This window comes from Pan paniscus, chromosome 5 (genome assembly GCF_029289425.2).
Source record: "Pan paniscus chromosome 5, NHGRI_mPanPan1-v2.0_pri, whole genome shotgun sequence".
Taxonomy (NCBI): domain Eukaryota; kingdom Metazoa; phylum Chordata; class Mammalia; order Primates; family Hominidae; genus Pan; species Pan paniscus.
The window spans coordinates 21816005-21843831 of record NC_073254.2 but is presented as its reverse complement, the minus strand read 5'-3'; the positions used below and the strand labels follow the sequence as shown (position 1 = coordinate 21843831).

Below are 27827 nucleotides of genomic sequence, written 5' to 3'. Positions count from 1 at the left end.
GACATTCTCTTGCTAATGACTGTCTACTTAGAAAACTGAGGGCCCTTCTCTGCTGCCTCTACAGCTCCTTCCTCCTCTCCTGACTTTCAGATCCAGTAGGGGGTAGAGAGGTGTTGGCAGTCCACATGAACCAGCACTAACCTTTTAAAAATCTTTTACTCTAGACATGATTCCTAACTGCCCTACCCTTGAATCAGTAACACCCTACATCCTCCTGTGCTTGTCTTTTTCCCTTGCCTGCTTGTGTTTTGCTAAAATAAATTTTCATGTTATTTGGTCCCCACATCTATTTACAAAATCCACAAAAATACATAGTAATATGTCCATACAAAGTCAGACATTCTTAAAAACAAACAAAAGACCTCAGAAGTTGGATGAATTGATGTTCCTCTCACCCAAAGAGAACTCTCATTAACACAGAACTACAATCGGCCAGCTAGGACCTTCCTGGGTGAGTCCAGAGACATCAGTGGAAGGCTCTCATTTCCCACGGACAGGCCTTAGACACCTCAGGGCAGCTGCTGTGTTGCCATGGCCTCTTCTTCTTCCCCAGGCTAACCTCCCTCAGTTTCCTCAACATTTACATGCAGCCTGGGGTCCAAATCCCCACACTCATGGCTGGCCTCTCCCAGCAGGGATGCTGAATATCCCCATATTACAGTCTGAGGTGATGGTGCCCCAACGGAAGTCATCATTCCCAAAGTGACCTCAAGAGCCCAGAGCTGTCCCCTCTGAGGGAAGCCATCGCCGGCCACCAGAGACCAGCTTCCCAGGGCAACGACTAAAATCATACACCCCAATCCCCACACCTAAGCTCTGTAGGAGGAGGGAAGTGCTGAAGTCACGGGCCATTTCCCACTTCAGCTTGAAAGGCGATCACTTGAGGTGTCTTCAAGAAGGCAGGACCTAGTTACTTACTCACTTTCTGTGCAGGAGGAAGAGATGACTATCTTCATGATAGGGCAGTGCTAAGTCACTGCTACTCCTCAGCCAGTTCCAAAAGAGGAACAAGAAATGCACGGGTGGGGCCATCCCAGATGGTCGGCCACGCGCCCACAAGGAAAGTGGAAGGTGCCGTGGGCGAGTGCAAGAAGCAGCGTAGTGAAAAAGGAAAGCCACCCACTCTGGGGATGTTGTGTTATATTACTTACGGGCCACTGAGAAACTGCTGGCAAGGAAAGGGGAACCAAGATTGGAGAGAGAATGAATATAAATGAATCCAAAGAGAAATGACACCTCCCAAGACCAACCAGGCGACAGAGCCCTTCTGTATGACCAAGGCCGTCTATAGCCACTTTTATCTAAAACGGATGGACATGGTGCACACATGGCCTCTGTTCTCCAGAGATGTCGAGGGAGGAACAGTACACCATCTACCAACAGAAATTGGAGAGGAGGGCCCCAGAAGAACCTGCAGCATTGCAGACCTCAGTTTTCCCACCCATAAACTTGGAACAGCAGTCCTCTTGAGCAAGCTGGGTTATATAAGCATGAAGAGGAAGAATTAAGTGCTGACACCACAGGACCAATGAACCCATTATGCAACTGAATCTCCGGTTTAAGGAAATACAAAATCTGTCTCCACTGAAGGCCAACAACCTTTCCATTAAGCATCCCAGAGCCCCAAGAGAAGCTGAGGATGGCCCACAGGCACACAGACATGCCAAAGGTGAGATGAGGATCCGTGTCATGAATACACAGGCTAAGACTTCAGTGCTTCCTGTTCATGTTTCAGTGGGGAGTGTGGGATGGGGGTTGGGGGGGGGACAATGTTGCCACTAATCACCTTCCTTAACACATCAGAAAAAGGTTGACAGTGAGTGGGCACGCTTCGGTGTTTGCTAGCACCAGCTTGTTCAGCCCGAACAGGTCGGACAGGTTGGATATTTAAACAAAGGCGGAAAAATGTAAGGTATAAAGCCCTGTGAAGTGCTACGGTGGAAATGCTGCCAGCTCCCTACAGGTTTCATTTTGTGATCTAATGCTGGAAGTCAGGCTCCCTCTTGACTTTGCTACTTTCGTGTTATGAAACTAAACTGGACACACACTCAGGACCTGTTCAAAGTTCTCAGTGCATCAGACGAGGGGCATGGTGGGAGAGGACACCGGGGCATGTTGCATTCCGGAGCAGAGGCCAGCTCCCTGCTAGTCATCCTACCCCCAGCAAGCCCATCCCTAACCTTCCCTAACCTAATTTCTCACTCTCACCACTGCCTGCTGTTCAAGTGTGGGCAAGCACGATGTTCCAGATTCTGCTGCCATCCACCAGTTTTACCCGGTAAGACTGAGCTGCTGAAATACCTCAACAAGATATGTCAAAAATACTGTACTGCTTGCATTAAAGATAAAATTTATTTTGCATTTCCTTTCCAAAACACAAACTGACAACAACTCTGCTAAAACAGAAGAAAACTTAAGTTATAAATATTAGCATCCAGTTGGCCAAATGATAAAAAACTAATTATGAACCAGATCATAAATTTGAGAACCAGTGATAGGACGAAAAAGGCTTGATTGTTGCTTAACATGTCCACTGAGGGGACAGTGTCCACTTGGACAGTTTTATGATTGTTATGCTCTTTGGCATAACTGAACTTGAACTTGGTCAATTCAATTCAGAGAGAAATTCTAAATCAAAAGTAAGCATCGGCCACAAGAGGTTTTTCAAATATTTCTTCAAAAATATAAAATAGGCCAGGCATGGTGGCTCATGCCTGTAATCCCAGCACTTTGGGAGGCTGAGGTGGTCGGATCACCTGAGGTCAGGAGTTTGAGACCAGCCTGGCCAACATGGTGAAACCCCATCTCTACTAAAAATACAAAATTAGCTGGGTATGGTGGCGCATGCCTGTAATCCCAGCTACTAGGGAGGCTGAAGCAGGAGAATTGCTTGAACCCAGGAGGCAGAGATTGTGCCATTGCGCTCCAGCCTGGGCGACAAGAGTGAAACCTCATCTCAAAAAAGAAAAAAAAAAAAAAATACACACACACACACACACACATATATACACACACATACATACATATATACACACACATATATATATAATAAGCTGTGCTGATTGTTAAAGGGTATTAGAAAAGAAAAAAACACAAAGTAAAAGGGAAAAATGTTTTGAGGAAGGTCAAGTCTAGCAAACAAAAAACAGGCTACACAAGAGACTGTCAATTAAAATTGGCCAACTTTTAGCTTTGATAATTTTCTTACACTTTTTATCTAATTTGAAGAATAAAATTCAGTGACAGATCACATTTGCCTACCCTTTTTCTCAGAGGATAGTGGCAGCTTTCGATTATTCACAGATTTCTAAAATGCAAAGTAAAAATTCTGGAAAGAACCACAGAATCTCATCTAATAGTATTAATGCAAATCCACACTAAGAAAGTATAAAAACAGGCCAGGCATGGGGGAGTGTGCCTGTAGTCCCAGCTACTCGGGAGGGTAAGGTGGGAGGATCGCTTGAGCCTGGGAGGTTGAGGTTGCAGTGAGCTATGATGGCGCCACTGCACTCCACCCTGGGAGACAGAGTGAGACCCCGTCTCAAAACAAAACAAAACAAAAAATCACACACACACACACACACAAAACCCAAGCACACACACATATATATATGTAAACATCATAGAACAAGCAATCAAAAAAGAAGAAAAAAAGGCAAGTGTTCAAATAATAAGGATTTGCACAACTTGGCCATGGAAATTCAGCACATGATACACAGCACTGTTACCAGGTTCTTGGGTTCTTAGAATGCAGTCTATGTTGCCCCAGTTGTTAAGAAGCTGGGAGTCTATTTTCTCACTTTAGTAAATCCATCTGCTGAACTAGTATGTATAAGGAACTGCTGGGTTAAATATCTTAAGGGAGAAGAGAAAGGAAGGCCTTGAACTACAATTTGTTGAGCACCTAACGTGAGCCAGAGGCTTGAGTATATGTTACAGCATTTAATCCTTCTAACAGATTTTGTGAGTAAACGTTACCCCCACTAAAGATGAAGAAATTGAGGCTCTTGACCATTCCAGGGAGTATCCTTTATCAGCCCTGGCCAGAAAAGTTAGGCGGAGCTATCAGAGGACTCAGAAGCACCAAAGAAAATGTCGCCCTTCTTTAAACCACTACTGAAGTAAAAACAAAAGCACCCAGGTTTCAAATCCAGCCAACAAGATGTAAAGAAAGGCTAAATTTGTTTAATCAATCAATAAGCTTATGTGGTGAAAGCTTAATAATGCTACTGGGGGGAACTGGTAGCCCAGACATTCTGCTGCAATAAACAGATTTGTAAATATCCGCTCTTTTTCTCCATGTCTTATCTAGTGGAAAATCTCCACTCTGGAGGGAAGATTATGGGCCTCTTACCAAGGTGCACTCTCAAGAGTGAAAAGCATATTAAGTGGAATGATCATGGAATGGGATATTACACTTACATATTTTTTTTAATCTGGTTGAAAAGAGAAGTTTCAGCCCTTCTTAAAGAAAAGCTTTCTAAATTATACCAGAAGTATGTCTATTTTAGTGTTCAGAGTACTAACATATGCTGAAAACTGCTTTGATACCCAAGTATTATCAATAATGAAACTACAGTACCAAATATTCACTAAATGCCCAACATATATAAGGAGATATATACAGTTCATACAGCTATGCTGACTACGTATATCCCATTAAAATCACATTTACACGAACCCCTCAACAGTCTTTGCACAGAACATTTATGTCCTTCTAAGTGGAGTTAAATGTGTTAAGATCTCTGAGCATCCCTGAAGGACATTTGCTTTTGATTTGTCCTTCCCCCTTGGATGTAGACAACTGAAATGCTTTTAAGATTTTCTTTTCCATAGAAGTATTTCAAGGGAAACAAAACATTCACACAGTCCGGGGCAGGGTGACCCACAGATTTTTATCCTACAAATAAATATATAATTTATTCCCATGTGAACTGTCCTGATACTTTCCTTCCTGCAGAAGAATATGTCAAGAGGGACAGGGACCTGGTGATTATGACATTAATTTTAAGATGGGACTGACTGAACCTTTGAGTGGTCACCTCCACCCTTCAGAAGCAGCAAGCGCCAGAACGAGCTACAGGGTGTCCTCAGAAACTTGATACGACCATGATGGAAGTTCACAGGACCCTTCCTCTTGCGGGGAACTGAGGGTAAAGAAGTGACTGTCCCCTGCTTTCAGAGACACTGTGCTACCTCTGCTCCTTGTCTCATTTAATACTGGCCACCTGTTCCAGATACCCAACTGCAGTTGTGCGCCAAGGGCTGGCTTAGCCTAAGCATCTTAGAGTAGCATGCTAAATTCAGAGCCTTCGTGGTCTCATTTGTCATGGAGCAGGTCACATTTCTGCACAGCTAATATTTTCTTCAAGCATAATAGGAACATATAAGCCTCTTCCTGAAGCCTATCCTGATGTCCAGGGGCATCCTCAGGGCCTATGTCTCCCATACTTGGCAACAGAAAAAATCATGCCTATGGCTGCAGGAAAAAAGCCTGCAACGAAACAACTAGATGATGTTCCAAGGATTTCCCTTCTTCATCTTCACCCTTCTTTTTGAGGCAAAGTCTCGCTTTGTTGCCCAGGTTGGAGTGCAGCGGTGTGATCTCAGCTCACTGCAGCCTCCACCTCATGAGTTCAAGTGAACTCAACTTCCTGAGTAGCTGGGATTATGGGTAATCTGGCTAATTTTTGTTTTTTTTTAGTAGAGATGGGGTTTTGCCATGTTGGCCAGGCTGTTCTCAAACTCCTGTCCTCAAGTGATCCACTCACCTTGGCCTCCCAAAGTACTGGCCCATCTTCACCATTCTAATGACAGCTGAAATCAGAACACATCCCTACTCTTCAAAGAATCAGTGAAGTTAGTCATGAAAGCTTGCCCCTGCCAGGGTCTTAAGCATGCCCTTAAATGTAAGACATGCTCCACAACTCTTTAAAATTAAAAGTCTACAGTCTGTAAAATAAGGAGCAAAGTGAAAATTAATTTCCTATTTTCCCAAGGCAATTTTAAAAGGAAAATACCAGTTTTAGAGACAGGCTTTATTCCAAATGAGGCACATTTCTATCCTCTGTTTCAAGTATCATTTCTTCACAGCTTTGCAGCTCAGCACTTTCTGGAACAAGCTTTGCAAACTGCAAAGCTCAATGCCCTTTTTCCTACATTGAGCTCTCCCAGAGGCGTGCTCTGGCTCAGTTTCCCAAGTTTGTTTTGGAAGACGAGCACCACTCAATCCAAATTTTCAACGTGGGAGCAACTGATAAAGAGTTCTGGGAAGTTAAAAGCTGGATCCACAGTGATGTTTCCGTGCTACATGTTTTGTACTTGATGGTAACCTACTCTTCTGCTCAGCAACTGAGCTGTGGTTAGAAAGGCTTGGGACAAAGGATTTTCAAACCTCAAACACAGGAGAATCTGCATACAGGGAAGTGGCAGCTCACAAAGCTGTACCAGATATAGTAATAAATTAAAAAGGTCTTTACCCTAACCTTTCTCAGAATAAATTAAAATAATATAAGTAATAAATTAAAAAGGTCTTTATCCTAACCTTTCTCAAAATAAGTTGGAATTAGCATCACTCTCATCTCCCTACTTGCCAAAATATAATTACTTTTAAAAGATCAAGTAAATTTATTTACTAGAAAAAAGTATAGTAAGTTATAGGCTTTATCAGTGCTACAAAGCAACTGTCAATGACTACACATAATTTAATATGCTACCTTCATTCTGTGAAGTTTACTTTATTTGACCAATATAACAATTCTGAGTGTCCTCTTATAAAACTAAGATAAAGGAAACTCTACAAAAAGACTGAGTAGCATTACAAATACAGATAACTAACAAATACTCATAAAATGACTACAGGCCAAAGGAAATAGAGTGAGTTGCTCTATAAAGGCACCTCAATATCAGCTAAGAGTAACTTGAAACTTGAAAGGATGTAGTCCTCAGAGTCTGTGTTGTGAGGCCGAGTGTTTCAGCAAAAAAAAAAAAAAAAACTTTGGGGTGGAGCCCAGATCTGCCTCAAGCAGGCAACACCGGAGGGCTGGGCTCATTTGGAAGAGTGTGCACACACACGGAGGTGTGCATCCCACGTGTGCGTGTGGACAGCCTTCAGAGCAGGGGGTGAGCAGGAGGAGGGGGAAGGGTAAGCTGTGTAGTTGTCAACTGTGCTGTTGAGGAGCAGAGCACAGACCAGCCTTGTGGAATCAAGCCTCCAGAGAAACGGAACTCCAGAAATCTACGCTACAGAGAATCATGCCGCAGCAGAGGGCCCACCCAATCTGTGCCCCTCAGGGGAAGAGTCAAAAATCAGAGCACAGGGCCATGTCAGACGAAACTGGCACAGTTGAGGGAGGGCCTCAAACGGGTTACAAACAAGATGGAACGGAGGCACCTGGGTGTGGGTGTCCTGGGAAGCTGAGGCAGAGGTTCTCGGATCCCTCAGCTTAGCATCGGCTCTGGAGACCCCATGAGGGAATTCCTGTGCACTACCCAATCCCAGCAGGTGCCAACAGACCTTGGGAAGCAGTGGTAGCGGAAGGGAAACAAGAAAAAGAACTTTGATCTTAAGCACTAAACTCTCACAGATCGACTGATTTCCTTTCATACTTCTCAGGACCTGGGTTGCATTACTCTTTTTAATTCCTGCACACACATCCCAGGGCAGTTCTGGCCCCTGATTAATGTAACACAGGTCCACAGGTATTTGCTTGGGAGAGATCACAGCTCACTACTAGAGTCTCAGATTCTGGAACAGATCCACCGGGGCAAATAAATCTAACTCCATTCTCTCTGGCACATTTTTGTAAGTGTTCTCACATTTTTATAATTTTTTTCAAAAGTACAGTTTCGCTAACAAATGAAATGGTAATGACTTTTATGTGATTTACCAAAACCCAAATGTTCTTTTAACTCATTATTTGCAACTTTCTGCAAAGACATAATAAATGTGGTATGATAATCCCTAGTATTTCAAATATATTATTACTTAAATTACAGATTAAGTGTAGCAAAAAGTAAAACAAGCACACTTAAAAGAAATCACTCTCAATTTACTCAATTTATTTTTTGGCATTATATGAATGTTTACTCAATATATTTTCCCTCTCTGGCACATACAACAATAAAAGAGTAGTAACCATTATTGATATGTACCATTTAACAAGCACTACCCCAAGTGCCTTGCATGTAGTATTTACTGATCATCACAACATTCCCATACGGTAGGTACGGATAATACTACCTTTTACAGATGAAGTAATTAGGACACAGAGGTGTCAGGTAACTTGTCTGGGATCACACAGCTAGTAGTGGAACACTTCCTTAGATTGTCATTATGGTGGTTTCAGCTCTAACAATACAGACTCAGAAACTCCCTCTACCTAGGGCATGTCCATAGTACACTGTAAACCTTCAGAACCCTTTTACAAACATTCTTAAATCTGAGCCCAAGTTCAATATGAGGTAATACTAAGCCATTCTGTTAAAGTGTCGAAAATTTAAGAGATTTCCACAAAGTTCTGCAGAACTAAGATTAGAACTTAGCCCCAATTTAGTCCTCTCCTCTGATTCAAGGTGCCTCAAAATAAGGAAAATCAGTACCAGAAAACCAACAATTAGCACAAACAAGTAGCACCAAGGCCTGCTTTTCTTCTGTTCCCCAGGCTCGAGTGCAGTGGCAAGATCTCGGCTCACTGCAACTTCCACCTCCTGGGTTCAAGCGATTCTTGTGCCTCAGCCTCCTGAGGAGCTGGGACTACAGGCACACATCACCACACCCGGCTAATTTTTTGTATTTTTAGTAGAGACATGATATTGTTATGTTGGCCAGGCTGGTCTCAAACTCCTGGCCTCAAGTGATGGACTTGCCTCAACCTCCCAAAGTGCTGAGATTACAGGTGTGATCCACCGTACCCGGCCAATGCCTGCTTTTAAAAAAATATTTATAAACAACTCCAAAATACAATGACCATAAATGAGAAATGTATCTTAGAATAGTACCAAGGGCTATGCTATAAAAAATTCAAAATAATTTCTAAGACTATCCAAGTAAACCCAAACAACACAGAGTAATAAAATTCAGTCAAAATGGCTGCCCCCAAAACTATCCCATGCTCACTATACATAGAATATGCTACTGGGATGACAGAAATAGTTTAACATTGAAAATAACATTCTATAACAGCACAGAATTGTGTTGAGAATGAGGAAAAGAGTGAAAGAGTGCTTTTTTTCTAATATGCAAAGTGACACAAAAGCTACATCAATTATTTCTCACATACAGTCTGTGCGTCCCAATCAGAAAATCTGAAATCTGAAATGTTTCAATATTCAAAACTTTTTGAGTGCTGACATGATGCCACAAGTGAAAATTCCACACCTTACTTCATGTGATGGGTCCCAGTCAAAATTTTGTTTCATGCACAAAGTTATCAAAAATATTGCATACAATTACGTTCAGGCTATGTGTATAAGGTATATATGAAACATATATAAATTTTGTGTGTAGACCTGCATCTGTGTCCCATCCTCAAGATACCTCATTATGTATGTGCAAATATTCCAAAAAACAAAACAAAACAAAAAAACAACAAATCAAAATCCCAAACACTTCTGGTCCCAAGCATTTTGGATATGGGGTACTCAATCTGTGGTAGTTAAAAGCATGGCCTCTGAAGCCAGATATCCTTTATTCAAATCTTAGCACTGTCTATTACTTTAGTCCTTTCCTCATTTGCAAAATGGGATAATAATTATACAATCCTTACAAGGCAGAGTACATAAAAATAAATGGAGATCAATAAGGAAATGGAAGACTTGAACAATGCTATAAACCTACTAGACCCAACAGCAAATCTACAGAACACTCCACCCAACAACAGCAGAATACACATTCTTCTCAAACAGATGGAGCATTCTCCAGGATAAACCATATGCTAGGTACTAAAACAAGTCTCAGTACGTCCACAAAGTTTGAAATCATGCAAAGTACGTTCTCCAACTATAATGGAACGAAACTAGAAATCAGTAACAAATTAATGGAATGAATTTCCCCGACCATAATGGAATGAAACTAGAAATTAATAAGAAATTTGAGAAGTCACAAATTTGTGAAAACTGAAGACCACATTTCTAAATAACCAACGGGTCAAAGAAGAACTCACAAGGGAAATTAGAAAATATGCTGAGATGAATGAAAAAGAAAACACAACATACAAAAACTTATGGGAAACAACTAAAGCAATGCTTATAGGAAAATGGATAGCTATAAAAGCCTGTATTTAAAAAGTTCTCAAGTCAATAATCCAGCCTTATACTTTGCTATAACACTGGGAAAAGGTCAAACTAAACCTAAAGAAAGCAGAAAACGGATAATAATAATGTTTAGAACAGTAATTTAATGAAACAGAGAACAGAATAGAGGGAAATCAATGAAACCAAAAGTTGGATCTTTGAAAAGATCAATAAAATTTACAAATGTTTAGCTAGATTGACTAAGGGAAGAAAAGAAGATTCAAATTATTATAGTTAGGAGTGAAAGAAAGGAAATTATTACTGACTTTACAGAATAAAAAGGATTACAAAAGGATATTATGAGTTATTGTATGCCAACCAATTGTATCACTTGATGAAATGTCCAAAATTCCTAGAAAGACACAAATTGTTGAAACTGACTCAAGAAGAAACAAAATCTGGGGTGAGGCGTGGTGGCTCTCACCTGTAATCCCAGCACTTTGGGAGGCTGAGGCGGAAGGATTACCTGAGGTCGGCAGTTCGAGACCAGCCTGGCCAACATAGCAAAACCCCATCTCTACTAACAATACAAAAATTAGCCAGGAGTGGTGGTGCACGCCTGTAGTCCCAGCTACCCGGGAGGCTGAGGCAGGAGAATCACTTGAACCCGGGAGGCGCAGGTTGCAGTGAGCCGAGATCACGCCACTGCACTGTGACCTGGGTGAAAGAATGAGACTCTATCTCAAAAAAACAAACGAACAACAACAACAACAAAAGAATAAAGGACAAAAACAACCCAACCATAGATGCAAAAAAAAAAAAAAAATCATCTGACAAAATCCAATACCTTTTCATAATAAAAACACTCAAAAAACTAGGAAAAGAAGGAAACTTTCTCAAACTGGTAAGGAACATTTATTTTAAAAACCCACAACTAACATCATATTTAATGGGGAAAGACTGAATGCCTTCTCCTTAAGATCACAAACAAAAAAAGAATGTTCATTCTCTTCACTTCGATTTGACATTGTTTTGCAGGTTCTAGCCAGGGCAAGTAGGCGAGAAAATGAATAACAGACATGGTATAGGATAAGGAATCCACTAAGTAACTACTAGAATGAATAAATGAGGTAAGGTTGGAAGGAACAAAATCAATATATAAATTTTAACTAGCCATGAACAACTGAAAAATTAAATTAGAAAACTCTACTTATAATAGTGCCAAAAATAATAAAATACTTAGAAATAAATTTAACCGATATAAAACTTGTACTCTGAAAACTATGAGACGTTGAAAGAAATTCAGGACGACTTAACAAATGGGAAAACATCCCATGTTCATGGATCGAGTTAGTATTGTTATGATGGCAATACCCCCAAATGGAAAGTTTTAACAACAGTTTGGCAATTCCTCGACTTAAACATGGATTTACCATATGACCCAGCAATTCCATTCCTAAGTGTCTACCAAGAAAAATAAAAACACAGGCCCACACAAAATGTCGTACAACAATGTCAACAGCAGCTTTGTTCATAATAACCAAAAAGTTGAAACAACCCACATGTCCATCAGCTGATCAAGGGATAAGTAAAATGTATCATATTTCTACAATGAACTATTATTTAACAATAAAAAAGAACCTGAAGCCCACTGAAGTGCACACTTTACATGGTATAATGTATGATGTATGAATTATACCGTAAGATGTAAAAAAAAAAATGAAAAGTGAATACAGACATGTGTTCACGTAATACAGATATGACACCCAGAGCACCACAGTTTCAGCAATGATTATTTGTAAAAACACACTGCCACACAGGTTACTGTAGAAGACAATAACTACGCCTTTTATAGCTGTGTTTATTTCAATCATGTCTCAAAATAGAAAATGTCTGAATCAGGAGTGATTGGGCCTACCATCAAGAGATGTCTCATGGAGGATCACAGTGGTCAGTGGTTAGGGCCAAAACGCCACTAGGAGGGGCCTCTTTACCAATGTGCCCACTTGCCCCTGCCAACTTGGAGCTGGCCCATGGGGAGTTCCACTGAGCAGAGGCTCAGCAGGAAAAAGTGATGGAACCCCCAAGAGGGGAACAGGCAATACCTCTAGGACCAGATTCTGAGAAGGGCAAATGTGTAAAGGACAAAGGACTTTTTGGGGGTGTGGGGTGTAGAACGAGCAGACCTAAACAGAAGGCAAAAATAAAGGATACCAACAGGCCAACATGGTGGTAAAAAAATAAAAAGCTAAAATGCAAAATATTGTATTGTAAAATAGTAACACTATTCAATTCCTTTGTACCCAAAAACAGTCCCAGGAAGAGATGAGGGGCAAAGAGAATAACCCATCAGGACTGAAATTTATGAGAAAATAAAAAGCAAAACACTTTGTAAATTCTTAAAATATTCACACTTTTCATGAAGTCATACTATACCTCACTTCTAAGAGTTTAGACTGAGATATACACAGGCTTTAAATTACTGCAGCATTACTTAGAAACCCAAATAATAATAAACATTGAGTGCTTAGTTTGTGCCAGGAACTGTATGCTAAACTAATTAGCACCTAATCCTCAGCCTTATCCAGTGATGTAGGTACGATTAAAAATCTCGTTTTGGGGGGTCAAAATAGCATGAAAGAAAATAATAAAACAAAAAAACCTCATTTTAAAGATGAGAAACTGGAGTACAAAGAGGTTAAGTAACTTGCTTGAGGATAGAAAATTTACAAGTAGCAGTTGAGACTCGAATTCAGGTCCTAGTTCCCAAATCAAGAAACTTAACCGCTGTATCAGTATGTCCCATGTGTACGTGTAATAAACTGGCCCAACTCATTTTAGTGTTTATATAACCAAATATAACTAGCATATCAATTTTATAGTAGTTATATAAAGTTTTCTTTTGAAATAAACATGTAACAAATGTGACTCAACTTTTTTAAAAGAAAGCAGAATAAGGACTGGACAGGAATATGGAAAAGTAAACCCCTCAAAACATGTATGATCAGCCTGTAAACTCTATTTTCCATAGGTTCACCCCAAACAATTTTAATATGTCTACCACTCTGCTGTCTCCCACTTGAGTGAGCATCTTTCTCTCTCAGGAATTAATGTCCTGATGTTTATCAGATTTTTTCTTAATTTTATCCTATCTTATCCTGAAGCTCCAGGACCAGGCCACTTAACTATTTATTAAAAGGTCCCAGACTTTTTGTTTTTATTTGCAATGAAAAGGTCTGTCAGGAATCTGGTAGGCATATGCAAATATTTTTTAAATGGCAGGGTTACGTGGATGCTACTCATGGAAAGTTCTTCTCTTACATGTGATAATCTGCCCACTTCTAGCACCCAAACAACCAACCAACTCCAATCGGCAGAGGGGAAATGACTCTGTGTTTCATCCTGAGGAACTCTGAAGGGCCACAGACCTTGCCAAGGTACTTCACCTCTAATACCCCAGAGATAGTGTGCATCTCTGGTTTTTCCATACAATGGACAGAGCTCCAGAACTTTCTGTACCTTTAGGCAAGTCTTCTGAAGGCTCAGAGGCCACTGTCCTGCCTGCCAACCTCCAAGTACCAGCCAACCCCCCAAGCAAAGGGCACCCTCACCCACCTGTGCATGTTCCCATTGGTGGTAAATGACTGGCCACACACAGTGCACTTGTAAGGCCTCTCGCCAGAGTGCACCAGCATGTGGCGATCGAGGGAGCTGGCCGAGCTCAGTGACTTGCCGCAGATGCTGCATGAGTGGTCGGCTCCTCCAGTGTCTGTGTTGTGCTGCAGAAAGCAATGGTCACAGCGGTCACTTAAGAAAGTGCATCAGAAGCTCAGCTCTTAGGAAATGCAGATCCAGAGCTTTATTAAAAAAACCAATGAACTTTCTTGGCTATGTGTTTCTCTTTCATTTTAAATATCTTTCTGAAGGGGTAAAATGTATCAGGAAAACAGGCAAATAAATATTTTGTATGATATTCCTCCATTCCCACATTGTTTTGAAAACTACTTCTACTGAAAGGCTCAGAAAGAAGTAGAGCCTTCCCAGGTCTTTCTTTGAACCACATACAGATTCAGTGACCACATATATTAACTCCTACAAGCCGAAGGACACTCAACAGTGAAGGAAATATGTCCTTCCATTAAAGGAGTCAACGTCCCTTCTTCAGATTTGATGACTCAGGCCTGCTGTCAGAGAAAGAGAACTGAAACCTGCACAGGGTAGAGTTTTGGCCTCTGAAAGACGGTAAAAAGGAACATTTCTATTCAAACCCGAGTTACTTTAGTAACCTGATGTTAATTCAGTACTATGTCATGATTTTACTAGGTCATCAATCCTTCACTGTTCTACACTCATCAATATTTTGTCATGAATTGGCCACAGCAGGAGAAGAAGGGTAAATCTCATAATAAAGGAGAAAAGCAAAAAAAGACCCCAAGCTGAGTAGATTTCCTTCTGTGTTATGTACGTTTATACTAATATAAACGTGCTGAAACCCCGTCTCTACTAAAAATATAAAAAAATTGGCTGGGCGTGGTGGCGGGCGCCTGTAATCCCAGCTACTTGGGAAGCTAAGGCAGGAGAATCATGTGAACTCAGGAGGCAGAGGTTGCAGTGAGCTGAGATTGCACCACTGTACTCCAGCCTGGGCGACAGAACGAGACTCCGTCACACACGCGCACACACACACACACACACATGTGGGGGGGAGCGATTCTATTTTATTTTATTTTATTTATTTATTTTGAGATTTATTTATTTTGAGACAGAGTCCCGGTCTGTCACCCAGGCTGGAGTGCAGCGGCGCAATCTTGGGTCACTGCAACCTCTGCTCCCGGGTTCAAGTGATTCTCCTGTCTCAGCCTCCCAAGTAACTGGGATTACAGGTGCATGCCACCATGCCTGGCTAATTTTTGCATTTTTGGTAGAGATGGGTTGGCCAGGCTGGTCTGGACCATGTTGGCCAGGCTGGTCTCCAAATCCTGATCTCAAGTGATCCGCCTATCTTGGCCTCCCAAAGTGTTGTGGTTACAGGCATGAGCCACTGCACCCAGCCAAAAAGGAATTCTGTGTTGACCTAAGACTTTGTCACAGGAATATGCATATACAAAAGTCATTTCATAACCACCTCCCAAAATTATTTAGAAAACTAAATTTAAATTAGGCACAGCTACAGCTCATCCATTAAAATCCAATTACCCTGCCCTGTGCTTAAGGAAGAATAATTTAGATCAAAAATAGGCTGGTCCAAAGGTAGTGAGTTATCTCAACTGATTGCTCACAGTGAGTGTTTAACTCCTTGTTCTACTCTTCCCCCTCTTCTCATTACTGCACTTGACTAAAAAAAAATAAAATAAAATAAAATAAAAGAACAGTGGGAATCTACCTGGCGAATGTGCATGGTCAGCTGGTGCTGGGTAGTGCAAATCTTCTCACACAGGGGGCAGTTATAGGAAGACTTCTCCTCTTTCGTTTCCTAAAAAGAAAGATTAAAAGGGAAGATAAATTTCAAATCACAGTCAACAAGTGCCTTTTCTTTCTGTAATAAGTGTAATAAGCACTTGTGTCTATGTAGCTGAGAGCATGGGCTCCAGAACCTGCCCAGGTATAAGCTTGTGCAAGTCACTGCCCTGTCTGCCTCAGTTTCCTCATTTGAAAGATGGGAAAAACAGTACCACCTACCACACCATGCTGTGATGCAGGTTAAATTAACACATGCCAAGCACTAGAACAGTGCTGGGATCATAGTCAGTACTCAATCAATACTAGCATTCTAAGTACACAGACACCACTTAATAATCTGTGATGGTGAAAAATTAAGCATTGACTCATGGAAGAGCTAGAAAGGAATACATTTCTCCCCAAGTCCAGCCTGGGCTATTTTGCAACAGGTTTCAGGGTCTCCAAGAACACATGAGAGATAACAAGGTTCTCATCAGAAGAGCCCACCCTACAAAGAGGGAAGCCCTCAGTGCCTAGCTGTGCACCCAGTGGGCATGCCCCTGCCCACTGCTAGCATCTGCTTAACACTGCTCATAAATACTCAACAAAAACGTCACACTGAGAAAATTGCTGTCCTTATCACGACAACTTTGATAGGAATGCCAACCCAAACTGAAGACTTCCACAGAAGGTGACAAAAGAACCAGCTCACTACTTGGTGAGGGGGCTCCTTTTATGTTCCCTCAGAATGCACAGGTCAAGCAGTATGTTTTGTCTTTTTCAGAAAAAGCCAATGTCGTTCACTAACCCTATGCTACAGATCCTCTTTCCAAATAATTCATGCAGAGTTCTAGGCTGTGTGCATCATTGACTCCTCACCCCCACAGTCCCTAAGACCACGGGTTCCTGTCTCAATACCCAAAACTAACTGGACCTAGGCTTGGATACCTCTCCCAGTAATTTGGAGTTGGGATGCTCAGAGATTTCTGAAGATCAGCAGAATCACCTGGGGGGTTGGTTTCTATGCATTTAACCAGATTCTGGACGTGCCACATCGGAGTCACTGGGGGACTGGGGTTGGGGGAGTAGAACCCCAGAAATCTGTTTGTCTCACAAGCTCCCCAGATGATGGTGATATGTGCCCAGGTTTGAGGATGGCTAAGTTACTAAGTTGGGTGATTATGAGCACTTGAATTGAAAGTTCAGGGAGAGGTAGGGCTGAACCCAAGGAGGCTTGCACCTGGGCAAGCCCAAGCCAGGAGAAAGCAGTGTGGAAGATGTCAGTGTTAACCCAACGGGATGGAGGGCACCGTCCCTAGGGCTGGATGCTCTGTCTAGGCTCTGGGTCATTTCCTATCCTCGGGCATCTTTCAATAGACCTCTTTTTACTTGCATTCATTTGAATGAGTTTCTGCTCCTTGCAAATAACACCAATTACTGCACACTTACCATGTGCTAAACTCTATACAGAACCGTCAGGATTTTTTCACAACCACTAATAGACAAGCATTATTATGGATCCCATTTTCTGGACGAGGAAACTGGGGTACACAGAGGCAAGTAACCTGCCCCAAGTCAGAGAACTATTAAGTGGTAGGCACAGCATTAAAACCCAGGCCAGCTGCTCCACAGCCCATGCCCTAAGCCACTATGCTCTATATAAAGTCTGACCAAAAGGATTAACCCCAAGGCACGGAAAGGAAACACTCTTGTGGTTGCTTATGGGAGATGATGAAAATAAAAGTCACCCTGAAGACTATAAAAGCAAATGGCGCCATAAACCAGACGGGTGGAATGAAGGCATGATGATGTCTAGCTCACAGCCACCTTCCCTCTCACTCCTCTTCAAAGACAAACAAGTCTCATTCTGAGCAATAGGAACTTTTTCTTTTTTTTTTAAATGGAGTCTCACTCTGTTGCCCAGGCTGGAGTACAGTGGCACGATCTTGGCTCACTGCAACCTCCGCCTCCCGGGTTCAAATGATTCTCCTGCCTCAACCTCCCAAGTAGGTGGGACTACAGGTGTGCGCCACCACACCTGGCTAATTTTTGTATTTTTAGTAGAGACGGGGTTTTGCCATGTTGGCCAGGCTGGTCTTAAACTCCCGACCTCAGGTGATCCACCCGCCTCAGCTTCCCGAAGTGCTGGGATTACAGGCATAAGCCACCGTGCCCGGCCAAAACTTTTTTCTAATCTATGGAATTGGGTCTGAGAACTAGGTATGCTCTACATTTTCTCACAAAAAGAATTAAGGATATGGATTCTACAAAACATGAACATCCTAGAGACAGTGGAAAAAACAAATTCCCAGTCTTACTCATTTATCATACTTCTAGTTCTTTCTGAGGTATAATGGGGGAGGGGGTGTCACACCTTCTCTGCCCAGTTCTACAACTGCAGTCGGAGTAGAGCTGGCCAAGGACCCCCATGGGGGCACGGGTGTGGGGAGAAACAAAAGCAACAGCAACAAAATAAGATATAACAAGGAGGGATGTCTCACAGCCAGGCCAAAAGTTGGGGATGAGTTCCATCTCCGGGGTATTGTTGTCAAATTAGTAGATAGGCAATTTTACATACATAAAATTTTTAAAGTCACCAACAGGATGGTGATACATCAATAGGATGTAAATACATGTTTTTTTTAAAAAAAAAAAAGGCCTCCAAGTGACCAGCCACAGGGAGACAAATTTGTTTAAAAAATCATCTTGCATTCACCTTGCAATAGACAGCAGGCACACTGTGCGGCTGGTGGGGCTGACTTGTGTTGACTCTGGGGTGACTCATGAACTGACACCCCAGCCTTCTCTGAGGCTGGCAGTGCTGTGCTGCAGGCCATCATACAGGTCCACAAAATCCAAGTTATATGGGAGGAGGTCTACAGACCCAGATGCAATCTTTTAAAATGAACCATGTCAAGCATGGTGGCTCATACCTGTAATCCCAGCACTTTGGGAGGCTGAGGTGGGAGGATGGCTTGAGCCCAGGAATTTGAGACCAGCCTGGGCAACACAGTGAAACCTCGTCTCTGCAAAAAGTTTTTTTTATAATTAAAAAAAAAAAAAGCCAGCTATCACAGCAATCAAGACAGTTTACACACATTAGCTGTATAGTTTATGAAACTAGGAATCAACCATGCTCTGGTGAGAAATAGAGACCCTGTCTCTATTTAAAAAAATAATAATAATAAAAATAAATAATAATAAAATGAACCTACTAGAAAAGACAGCACTGTGATACTGGAAGAGAGGCCCTCCTGGAGAATTCTGTTTTTGTTTTTTATAGGACATGGAGGTCTCATAATATTGCCTGGGCTGGCCTTGAACCCCTGGGCTCAAGCAATCCTCCCACCTCTGCCTCCCAAGTAGCAGGGATTAGAGACATGCCACCACGCCCAGCACCCTAATGGAGAATTCTGAATCCAGTTATTGCAGCCATGCTGGTGGAAGGAGCACATCTCCTGAGCTGAAAGATAAAATTAGCAGCTAATGTGATAACTAACCATTCCATAATGAAACAATCTGGCACCCTTGTCAGCATCCGGCTGTGGCTAATCTCTCCTGGAACTCTAAGCTCACACCAGTGGGACTTTCCCCAGGCTCCCTCTCTCAGCACTCCCTGTCTAGTCCACAGGTAAGGAGAATGCTTCCTTCTTCCCCATACTCTCTCCCCACTGAGTTTTGTTTTTTTAGATTAAGAACTGTATTTACCAGGCTACCTCTGGCCAGGACCTCCATTTCAAAAGCAAACTCAGCATACCAGATCCCTGGAGAAGAAAGGAGGGGGATGAAAGGCAGCCCTGCCCCACCTGCACAGTTGCCTCCTCACATCTGAAGAGGCAGCCTCCAGTTAGCATGCAAACATGGGAGGTGCTGTGGGCATCCTCCAGGGCCCTAACCACGGTCTCTGATCTGGAGGCTGGACTTGGGACAACTCAGAGCTATTTGAGGAAAAGCTCTTCCTATCACTTCACTTGTTCCTGGTAGAGCAGAAGGATGAGGACGACAACTTTGTCTGTCTTATTCTTCCCCAAATGCCTGGCACCTGGTACAGTAGCTAGCTGGATATAGGAACTGGGTACATATTGTCCAATGGGCTGATGGATGGAGAGATGGATAGATGGATAGTCACATGAGAGTGGAAATAAACCTTTTCTTCTCAGAGCTAGCACTCCTTCTCGACTCAGGCCACAGTCATACAGGCTGAGTATTTTCTCAGGCACCCACAGGAAGAGAGGCACAAGGAGAAAAGGGAAAAAAAGAGAGAGAAAGGAATCAATGTTCCAACCCTAAAACATCACTGAACTCTGCCAAGTCCCCATTCTTCAGCAAGGTGTGGAGAAATGCATCCTCCCCCACACTGCTGGCAGGGTTTGGGGCTGGTACAACTTTTCTTGTAGGGCAAGTTGTATCAAATGCCTTAATTAAGGCTCTACTTCTAAGAATTTATAGAAAACCATCATATTAATACTCAGAGAATTCTGTATAAGGACAGCCACAGTAGGATTATTTATAAAAAAAGAAAATTAGTTTACAAAAGCCCAGCAGGTTTGCTTTCTCATCCATTGCTGGTTCCTAGACAAACGCAAGACCACCTTCTCTCCAGGGATTTAGTATAGTCTCATTAAATCAGTTAAACCAAACTTTAAACACGAGGAAGTCAACTCGTATTACATGGATCCAGAGTTGAAATGAGAAGTATCCACGCTCTGCCTCCTTCCTCCACCTACCTTCTGTTCAACAGTATGTTGCCAAGACAGCAACAACTTTTCAAGGAAATGTCCCATCTTACATTGAAGATTCATTTATTTCCCAAAAGAGAAGACATAAACTTTTGTAACAGCATTAACCCTTCTCAATTTCACCTATTTACTTCACCCTGTTCTGATCTGATGCCCAATGAAAATCCAAGACGACTAAACAGCGTCTTAACTGGAATTATCTGAAGCCAAATTCTGTGCTTTTTCAAGGATAGAAAGCTAAACGGCAGCCCTAGCACAGGCAATACTTATTTGCTACCTAATCTGAAGATACTTAAAAATAGCCAGCTGTGTGAATGAGGAAACAAACCACATCACAGAAGAGAAATCAGTCATGTTCCCTGCCATGGCCATCACGTGAAGAAAGCTTGAGTTAAAATCCAATGGTGGGGCCAAAAATAAGGGCACTTCCACCAACATCGACACCAAAGCAAAGAAAACCTTCTCCATGAAAGGAAACTAACATAAGCCATAAAAATTTTGCCCTTGAAAAATGATCAAGGCCTCTGGGTATGTCCGTTTTATTCCCAATTCTTCCAAGGTTTTATCATAGGAAACTCGGAAACATCTCCCAATGTTCTCATGGATTGAACCCACCAGAGGTCACCACTAGGTGTGAACACTTACCTGGTTCCTTCTGCCAATCCGATTTGGTCCTGGAGGCTTCGAGGGGGACTTGATCCCCTGGGGGCTCCCGCCATTCTCTGTGACCTTCCCTACACTCATGACCGCCGACATCATGGTGTTGATGGAAGATAGGTCTGAACCTTCCAAGCCAACGGGCGAACTTGACGTCATTGGGACAGGGGTTTAAGCTTCTAAGAAGCCTCTGCTATAAAACTGAAAATTGGAAATTGCTGATGTGATCATGGGGAAGTTTAGGCTTCTGTCATTGCCAGGGGGCGCTGGCCATGGCTACTCTAATTGTAATTCAGGTCAAAAACATCCAATGCTGTCTTTCTCCAGTTAAAGGCCACATTCACGCCCAGAGTGACGGAAGCTTTCATTTAAACCAAGTCTTGGCATACCAAGGACGAAGTTACCTTGCCTCCTTTCTGAGTGTGCACTACCAATAGGACTCAAACTCATGAGAGGCAGGTTTCTCTACCTTTCCTAATCTGGGTTTGGCAGAGTGGGAAAGGCCAAGCCAACAATGACAAAGCCCAGAAAGCTGCCGCCCTGCAGCACCCTCCTAAGAACCTAGGCTCATTCACTACTACACAAATGTTCCAGACCTAAAACTAGTGATGAGAAACATCAGGTTTCATTTAACTCCACTGCTGCAATACAGTGATTCTGATGGGGAGCCTGAATTTTATAAGAGATTTGAGAAGCCAACGCTATCAGAGTTACAAACAAATTTCAAACTGACATATCAAAGCCTGTTTCTTAAAAAATATGTATAAAGCAGGTAACATACCCTAGAAAATGGAAAGAAGAACCCTCCCGCCACACTGCTGATTACCTCCATTTTCTGACCCACTGATAGACTATGAAACTTTCCCCTGCTGTAGCTATCATTCACACGGAGTAGAAAATGAGTCTGTGTTGACCTCTTGTCTTCTTCTCTTGGTAGTACTCGTTGACACTGGAAGGGAAGCAAAGGCCCAAAGTGAACATCTTTTCACTTAGTGAAGAAAAAACTGAAATCATTTATTTGCTATAATCTTAGACCACTATATTCACAACAATGCAAGGAGCACAAAGGAGAGGCAATGTCTGCCTTTCTTTCTTCCAAAACCACATTCTGCAGCTGTTTCTCAACCTTATCTTAACCCCTACAGTACTGCCTGTTACGCACACTCCCAACAGCCAAAAGGACTCTGCAGTAAAATTTTACTTTCTAAAGCTCATATTTATGCCCATGCATCAGATTTTCTTTCACACTGTGCCTCAGTCCCTTGCAAGGATGCTCAGGCTCCACTTGACCCGTCTCACGCCTTTACCTAAAAGTGACCAAAGACAAAACAGTTCAGGCATTCACTAAAGGCTGAGTTTACACACTCTCAGGACAGACCTAAAAGAAACCTGGCGACATGAAAAGAATGACCAAAGGGAAAACTATGGCCCATGGCCATGTCACAATTTACTTCTTCAGGCCATGTGTGTTCCTTGCAACTAGACTATTATGGCTACAGGTCCAGTCAGTAGGTATGAAGTCTACTGCTTCCCTCATTTTAACTAGGAGGATATTCTACAGCTGAAGCCCTACCATAAGGTAATTGGATATTAATATCCTATTATCCCACAAAGTGTGCTAATAAATTCTACGAGTCCACAACAGCAGCTGAAGATCAAGCTCATCATCTCAGCTGTAAAGAGAACGTGTAGGAACAACACAAGGAAGAATATGATTTCTCATGGCTTCCTCCTCCAACTTTAGGGGATATGACCTAGCATATGAGAAATGGTACCACCCAGAGCAGCTACAAACATGCAGTACCAGCCTAAATTCTTACCAAAAGGGCAAAAGGGAATCTTAGGGAAAGCACTTGTCTTGTAAAGAGACAAAATGTACCTTCCTTGTTAATAGACATTTTGAAGATGTGAATCGAATGGTTTTCCAACTGGTAGGTAAAAGGACTAACCGCAGAAACATACAATTTGAGACTGGATCCAGCCTCTTTGCCCACATCTTTCTCCATAAAGAGAAGAAAGCTACAGCCCCCACCAAAAAAAACATCTACACTTTCATCTTTCCATGACATTTCCCCATGCTAGCAGACCCTTTAAATTTACGAAGAATTGTGCTTCACGCCGGGCACAGTTGCTCACAACCGTAATGTCAGCACTTTGGGAGGCCAAGGTGGGAGGGTCAACTCGAGCCCAGGAGTTCGAGACCAGCCTAGGCAACACAGCAAGACCCTATCTCTACAAAAGATTTTTAAAAATTAAAAGGAAAAAAAAAAAAACTGTGTTTCAAACTTCCTGTTTTTAACTGTCTTTGAAGGTTTATTTTGGGCGATTTCTCTATAGGGAAAAAACATGTAGACACAAAGTGCATACATGAGTGTGTACACACTTTTTTCTTAATGGACTACTAAAAAGAGAGTCATCAGTCCCTAGAATTTTTGTAATCAATCACATAATTACATACTTGATTCATAAATGGATACCTTCAATACTGAACTCACCTCCTTTTAAATACGTATATCTCCGTCACAATTTTAATGTACAGAGAATTATAACATAACTGACTAGAAATCTCTCTTTCCTGTAATTGTTACAAACTTTCCACCAATTTATACTATGAGTTTTGAAGATGATCTTGCTTTTGTCCTATTACTACATTTAGAAAAGAGGGCTACTCCTAGCTACTTCAGAGGCCGAGGCGGTAGGATTGCTTGAGCCCAGGAGTTCAAGTCCAACCTAGGCAAAACAGCAAGACCCCATCTCAAATTTTAAAAGCAAAAACAAACAAACAACAAAATGTGTGTGTATGTGTGTAGAAAAAGGAAAGAAAAATGTGGTAGAGTTAGAGTTTGCTCAAGTCTGGGAACAGGTTAAACACCTTTAAGACTAAATGTAAAATTGTAAGTTATAAAAAAAATTCTAATTCTATCATTGAATAAGGGAAGAAAGTGGAGAGGAGGGAAATAATAAGCAAAGTGAAAAAAATACATTCACTAAACAGAGCCAAATTGCCAGTAAGAACTCTTTTCAGTCATGTTATCAAAGATACATTCTTGCAAACTACCTAAGTGTCTTAAACACAGAAAGCCTAGCAACAGTCAGTATAGTTAACCAATGTAAGGGCTGAAAATTGCAAAAGCTTATCCCACTTGAAAAGGAGAAAAGCCTTGTTGTTTGCCATTTTGTCTGGACAGGAAGATATTTGCTAAACATGTTTCTTCCTTGGGGATAAAGTATAAAGTGTGACACTACCCACTGATGACACCAAGATCACTTACATTTACTTCCTTTTCCTATTTTAAGTAAATAACAATAAAAAAAAATAGAGACTCATCTCTAATCTGAAAGCGTAATTAATAAAATGAAACTCCTAGCTACACTGTTTGAAAAAAAGAATAGAGTCACTGGCCTCATCCCTGAGAATCTGTTCCAGAAGCAACTAACAACCAGCCCCTTGGGCTGTGACAAGATTGTACTTCAGCTTGTTCTTATGTCTTCTATTTGAGTTCTTCCTTCAGGACCACAGAGCAGGGAAGAAGGGGAAGAAGCTGGTGCAAGGCACAATGGAGCTCATTGTTCTACGTTAGAAAAAACCCACCATAACATGCGGGCTCTTCTACATGATCATCGAACCAGAGCAAGCTGGCCAGTATTAGTTGGTCCTATCTACCCTATAACCACATCCTGGACAATTTTGGAACAACAGCCCAAACTAACCAACCTAAACCCTCTGATACTCAATCTCAGGGAATAAAAGACCATTTCTAACATTTTTATGGTCTATTCACGAAGCATTTTTTTCTTTCTGGATATTTACAATCCTAGACTTTTCATTCTTTCTTCTGCAACATTTCTTCTCCCTGACATCACTCCAATATTAGTAATAATATATGTTATTATTATAAAATAAGGCCAGGTGTGGTGGCTCACACCTGTAATCCCAGCACTTTGGAAGCCTGAGGTGGGAGGATGGCTTGAGGCCAGGAATTTGAGACAAGCCTAGGAAACACAGCAAGACCCCACCTATACAAAATAAAAATCAGCCGGGGCCGGGCACAGTGGCTTACACCTGTAATCCCAGCACTCTGGGAGGCCAGGGCAGGCAGATCACCTAAGGTCAGGAGTTTGAAACCAGCCTGGCTAACATGGCAAAACCCCGTCTCCACTAAAACTACAAAAATTAGCTGGGCGTGGTGGCACATGCCTGTAATCCCAGCTACTCAGGAGGCTGAAATAGGAGAATCGCTTAAACCCAGGAGGCAGAGGTTGCAGTGAGCTGAGATAGCCCAATTACACTCCAGCCTGGGTGACAGAGCAAGACTCCATCAAGAAAGACAAGAAAGACAGAAAAAGAAAAGAAAAGAAAAAAGAAGCCAGGTATGGTAGCATGTGTCTGTAGTCCCAGATACTTGGGAGGCCGAGTGGGAGGATCACAGGAGCCCAGGAGTTCAAAGCTGCAGTGAGCTATGATCACACCATTGCATTCCAGCCTGGGCGATAGAGTGAGACCCTGTCTCTTAAAAATAAATATCACTGGTCATATTCTAATATAATCTCTTCCAACTGGAATCAGCACTGGGAACCCAGATGAAGTTCCCAAGTCATGGATATGATCAACATTACCAAGCAGATGAACCTGGTGTTCCAGTTTTTAACACACATGGTCTGGATTTGGAGGGGAGGGAGGGAGAGAAAAGGAAAAAAAAAAAAAGAGATGTCCAAAGTGTTGCTTCCTGAGACAAACCCTTGGCACCCTTTCTCATCCCACATTTCAGGCCCATCAGATCAAGAACTAACAAGTTATAGTTACAATTTCTTTCCTCCTTTTTTTTTTTTTTTTGTGAGACAGTCTCACTCTATTGCCCACACTGTAGTGCAGTGGCACTATCTCAGTTCACTGCAACCTCTGCCTCCCAGGTTCAAGCAATTCTCGTGCCTCAGCCTCCTGAGTAGCTGGGATTACAGGCACGCACCACCACGCCTGGCTAATTTTTTTTATTTTTAGTAGAGATGGGGTTTCACCACGTTGGCCAGGCTGGTCTTGAATGCCTGGCCTCAAGTGATCTGTCCGCCTCAGCCTCCTAAAGTGCTGGAATTATAGGTGTGAGCCACCATGCCTGGCCTAGTTACAATTTCAACACGATTTTGCACCAAAGCCTCAGGAGGACCTGGAAAGGGCATGACAATTAAACGGGAGGTAGGGAGGGTAGGAGAGGAGGGCATGGGAAGACTCGACGTTCAACATTATTGTGACTCACTGCGAGTGAAAACTGTTTCACTAACCTGTTTTCTTTGTGTTATCAAGCTGCCCTCCTTATTGGGGGGCTGAACCTGGCTGGGCCCAAACGTGGGCAGGGTCACACCTCAGAGCCACCACTCCTGGAACACACAGTTGGAGCAACCTACAAAAATAAGAAAAGGTGATGTTAAAAGAGGATTAAGACCAGAAATGGGCCTCTGCTCAACATCACCGGGAGTCACCAATTAGGACTAGAAAACACTTCCCATCCCTTGCCTGCAATTACAAGCAAGCTGCCAGGAGCCAGGCTGATTCCACCCAGAGTTGTCCCATTAACATCCAAGTAAGAGCTTGGAACTGAGTGTGCCTTGAACAGACAGGAACACCCCTATCCCCCAGGCACATTCCAATAACGTCAAGGGCAGCACCATGTGAGAATGGCTCGGACCACTGGCTCCGGGGGGAGCTTCGTGCATCCTAATGGCATGTTCACAGCAGATACCTACAGACTGCCAGTTTAACATGAGAAAAGCAAGGCAGCAATTAGTGCTATCAGAAACAGAGGCGGAAAAAATAAGACAGTTGAAGAAATTAAGAAATATACAACTAGCAGTGGCTCATGCCTGTAATCCCCGCACTTTGGGAGGCCAAGACTGAGCAGATGGTTTAGCTCAGGAGTTCGAGACCAGCCTGGACAACATGGTGAAACCCTGTCTCTATAAAAAACACAAAAATTAGCTGGGTGTGGTGGCATGCGCCTGTAGTCCCAGCTACTCGAGCTGAGGTGGGAGGATGGCTTAAGCCCAGGAGGCAGAGGTTTCAGTAAGCTGAGATTGCACCACTGCACTCCAGCCTGGGCAACAGAGCCAGACCTTGTCTCAAAAAATAAATAATAAGAAATATACAACTAAACAGTGCCTTAAAGTAGAGGAGAGATGATTACATCCTCTCGCAGGTGTGAGGAGAAAGTGTTGGTAACACACGTCAAATAGGACCAAATGCAGACCTTTTCCTTTCTGTAGGGAAGATGCAGAAAACATCTCAAATTACACATGCCCTTCAAAAGTTTGAGCAAGTCTGCTCTGGGGTGTCAAGGGCTTCAAAGCCCTGTGCTGGGAGAAAACTGGAATGCAGCATCTCCCAGAGCTACAGCATGTGGCCACATTCTCTGGCTCTCAACACAGCCTCCCTCAGCTAACGTGAAGAGCACAAAACTGGGAGAAAACTCAGAGGTAAAATAAACCCCACACGGACAACACCGGGCGAGAAACAACTGCTTGGCATATTTTCTCACTTTTATTCCCCTTCTGGAGCATCTACAGACAAGCTGCCCATCCATGCCACACAGCTGTCACCATGAACCTCAGGACTAACCCACAGGCACGGACCCTGTCCCACAGAAGGGAATGCAGAGACCCTCAAACTAGACATTATACCCCCCCATCCCACCCCGCTGAAACAATGCACATACTCTATACTCAACATTTTCATTCAGTACCAGGAGGGTCAGGGACCCTAGAAACCCA

At 42.5% G+C, this 27827-nt stretch overlaps 1 protein-coding gene across 7 annotated transcripts in view; it reads right to left on the bottom strand.

Annotated features, from left to right (window-relative positions):
* RREB1 (ras responsive element binding protein 1) overlaps window positions 1-27827 on the bottom strand; it is a 144553-nt gene that overhangs the window by 48295 nt on the left and 68431 nt on the right. For 6 of the 7 annotated variants that reach the window (XR_010112377.1, XM_063605137.1, XM_034961403.3 and 3 more), the window contains exons 2-6: window positions 26346-26464; window positions 21895-22017; window positions 21057-21269; window positions 15617-15706; window positions 13849-14012 (exon numbers count right to left, since the gene is read on the bottom strand). Coding sequence is in view for 6 of the 7 variants with exons in the window: in XM_063605137.1 (XP_063461207.1) it covers window positions 13849-14012; window positions 15617-15706; window positions 21057-21227 (425 nt within the window). In the remaining variant the exon portion in view is untranslated. The remainder of the gene's footprint in view (window positions 1-13848; window positions 14013-15616; window positions 15707-21056; window positions 21270-21894; window positions 22018-26345; window positions 26465-27827) is intronic. The other variant, XM_055113160.2, reaches the window with a different exon arrangement.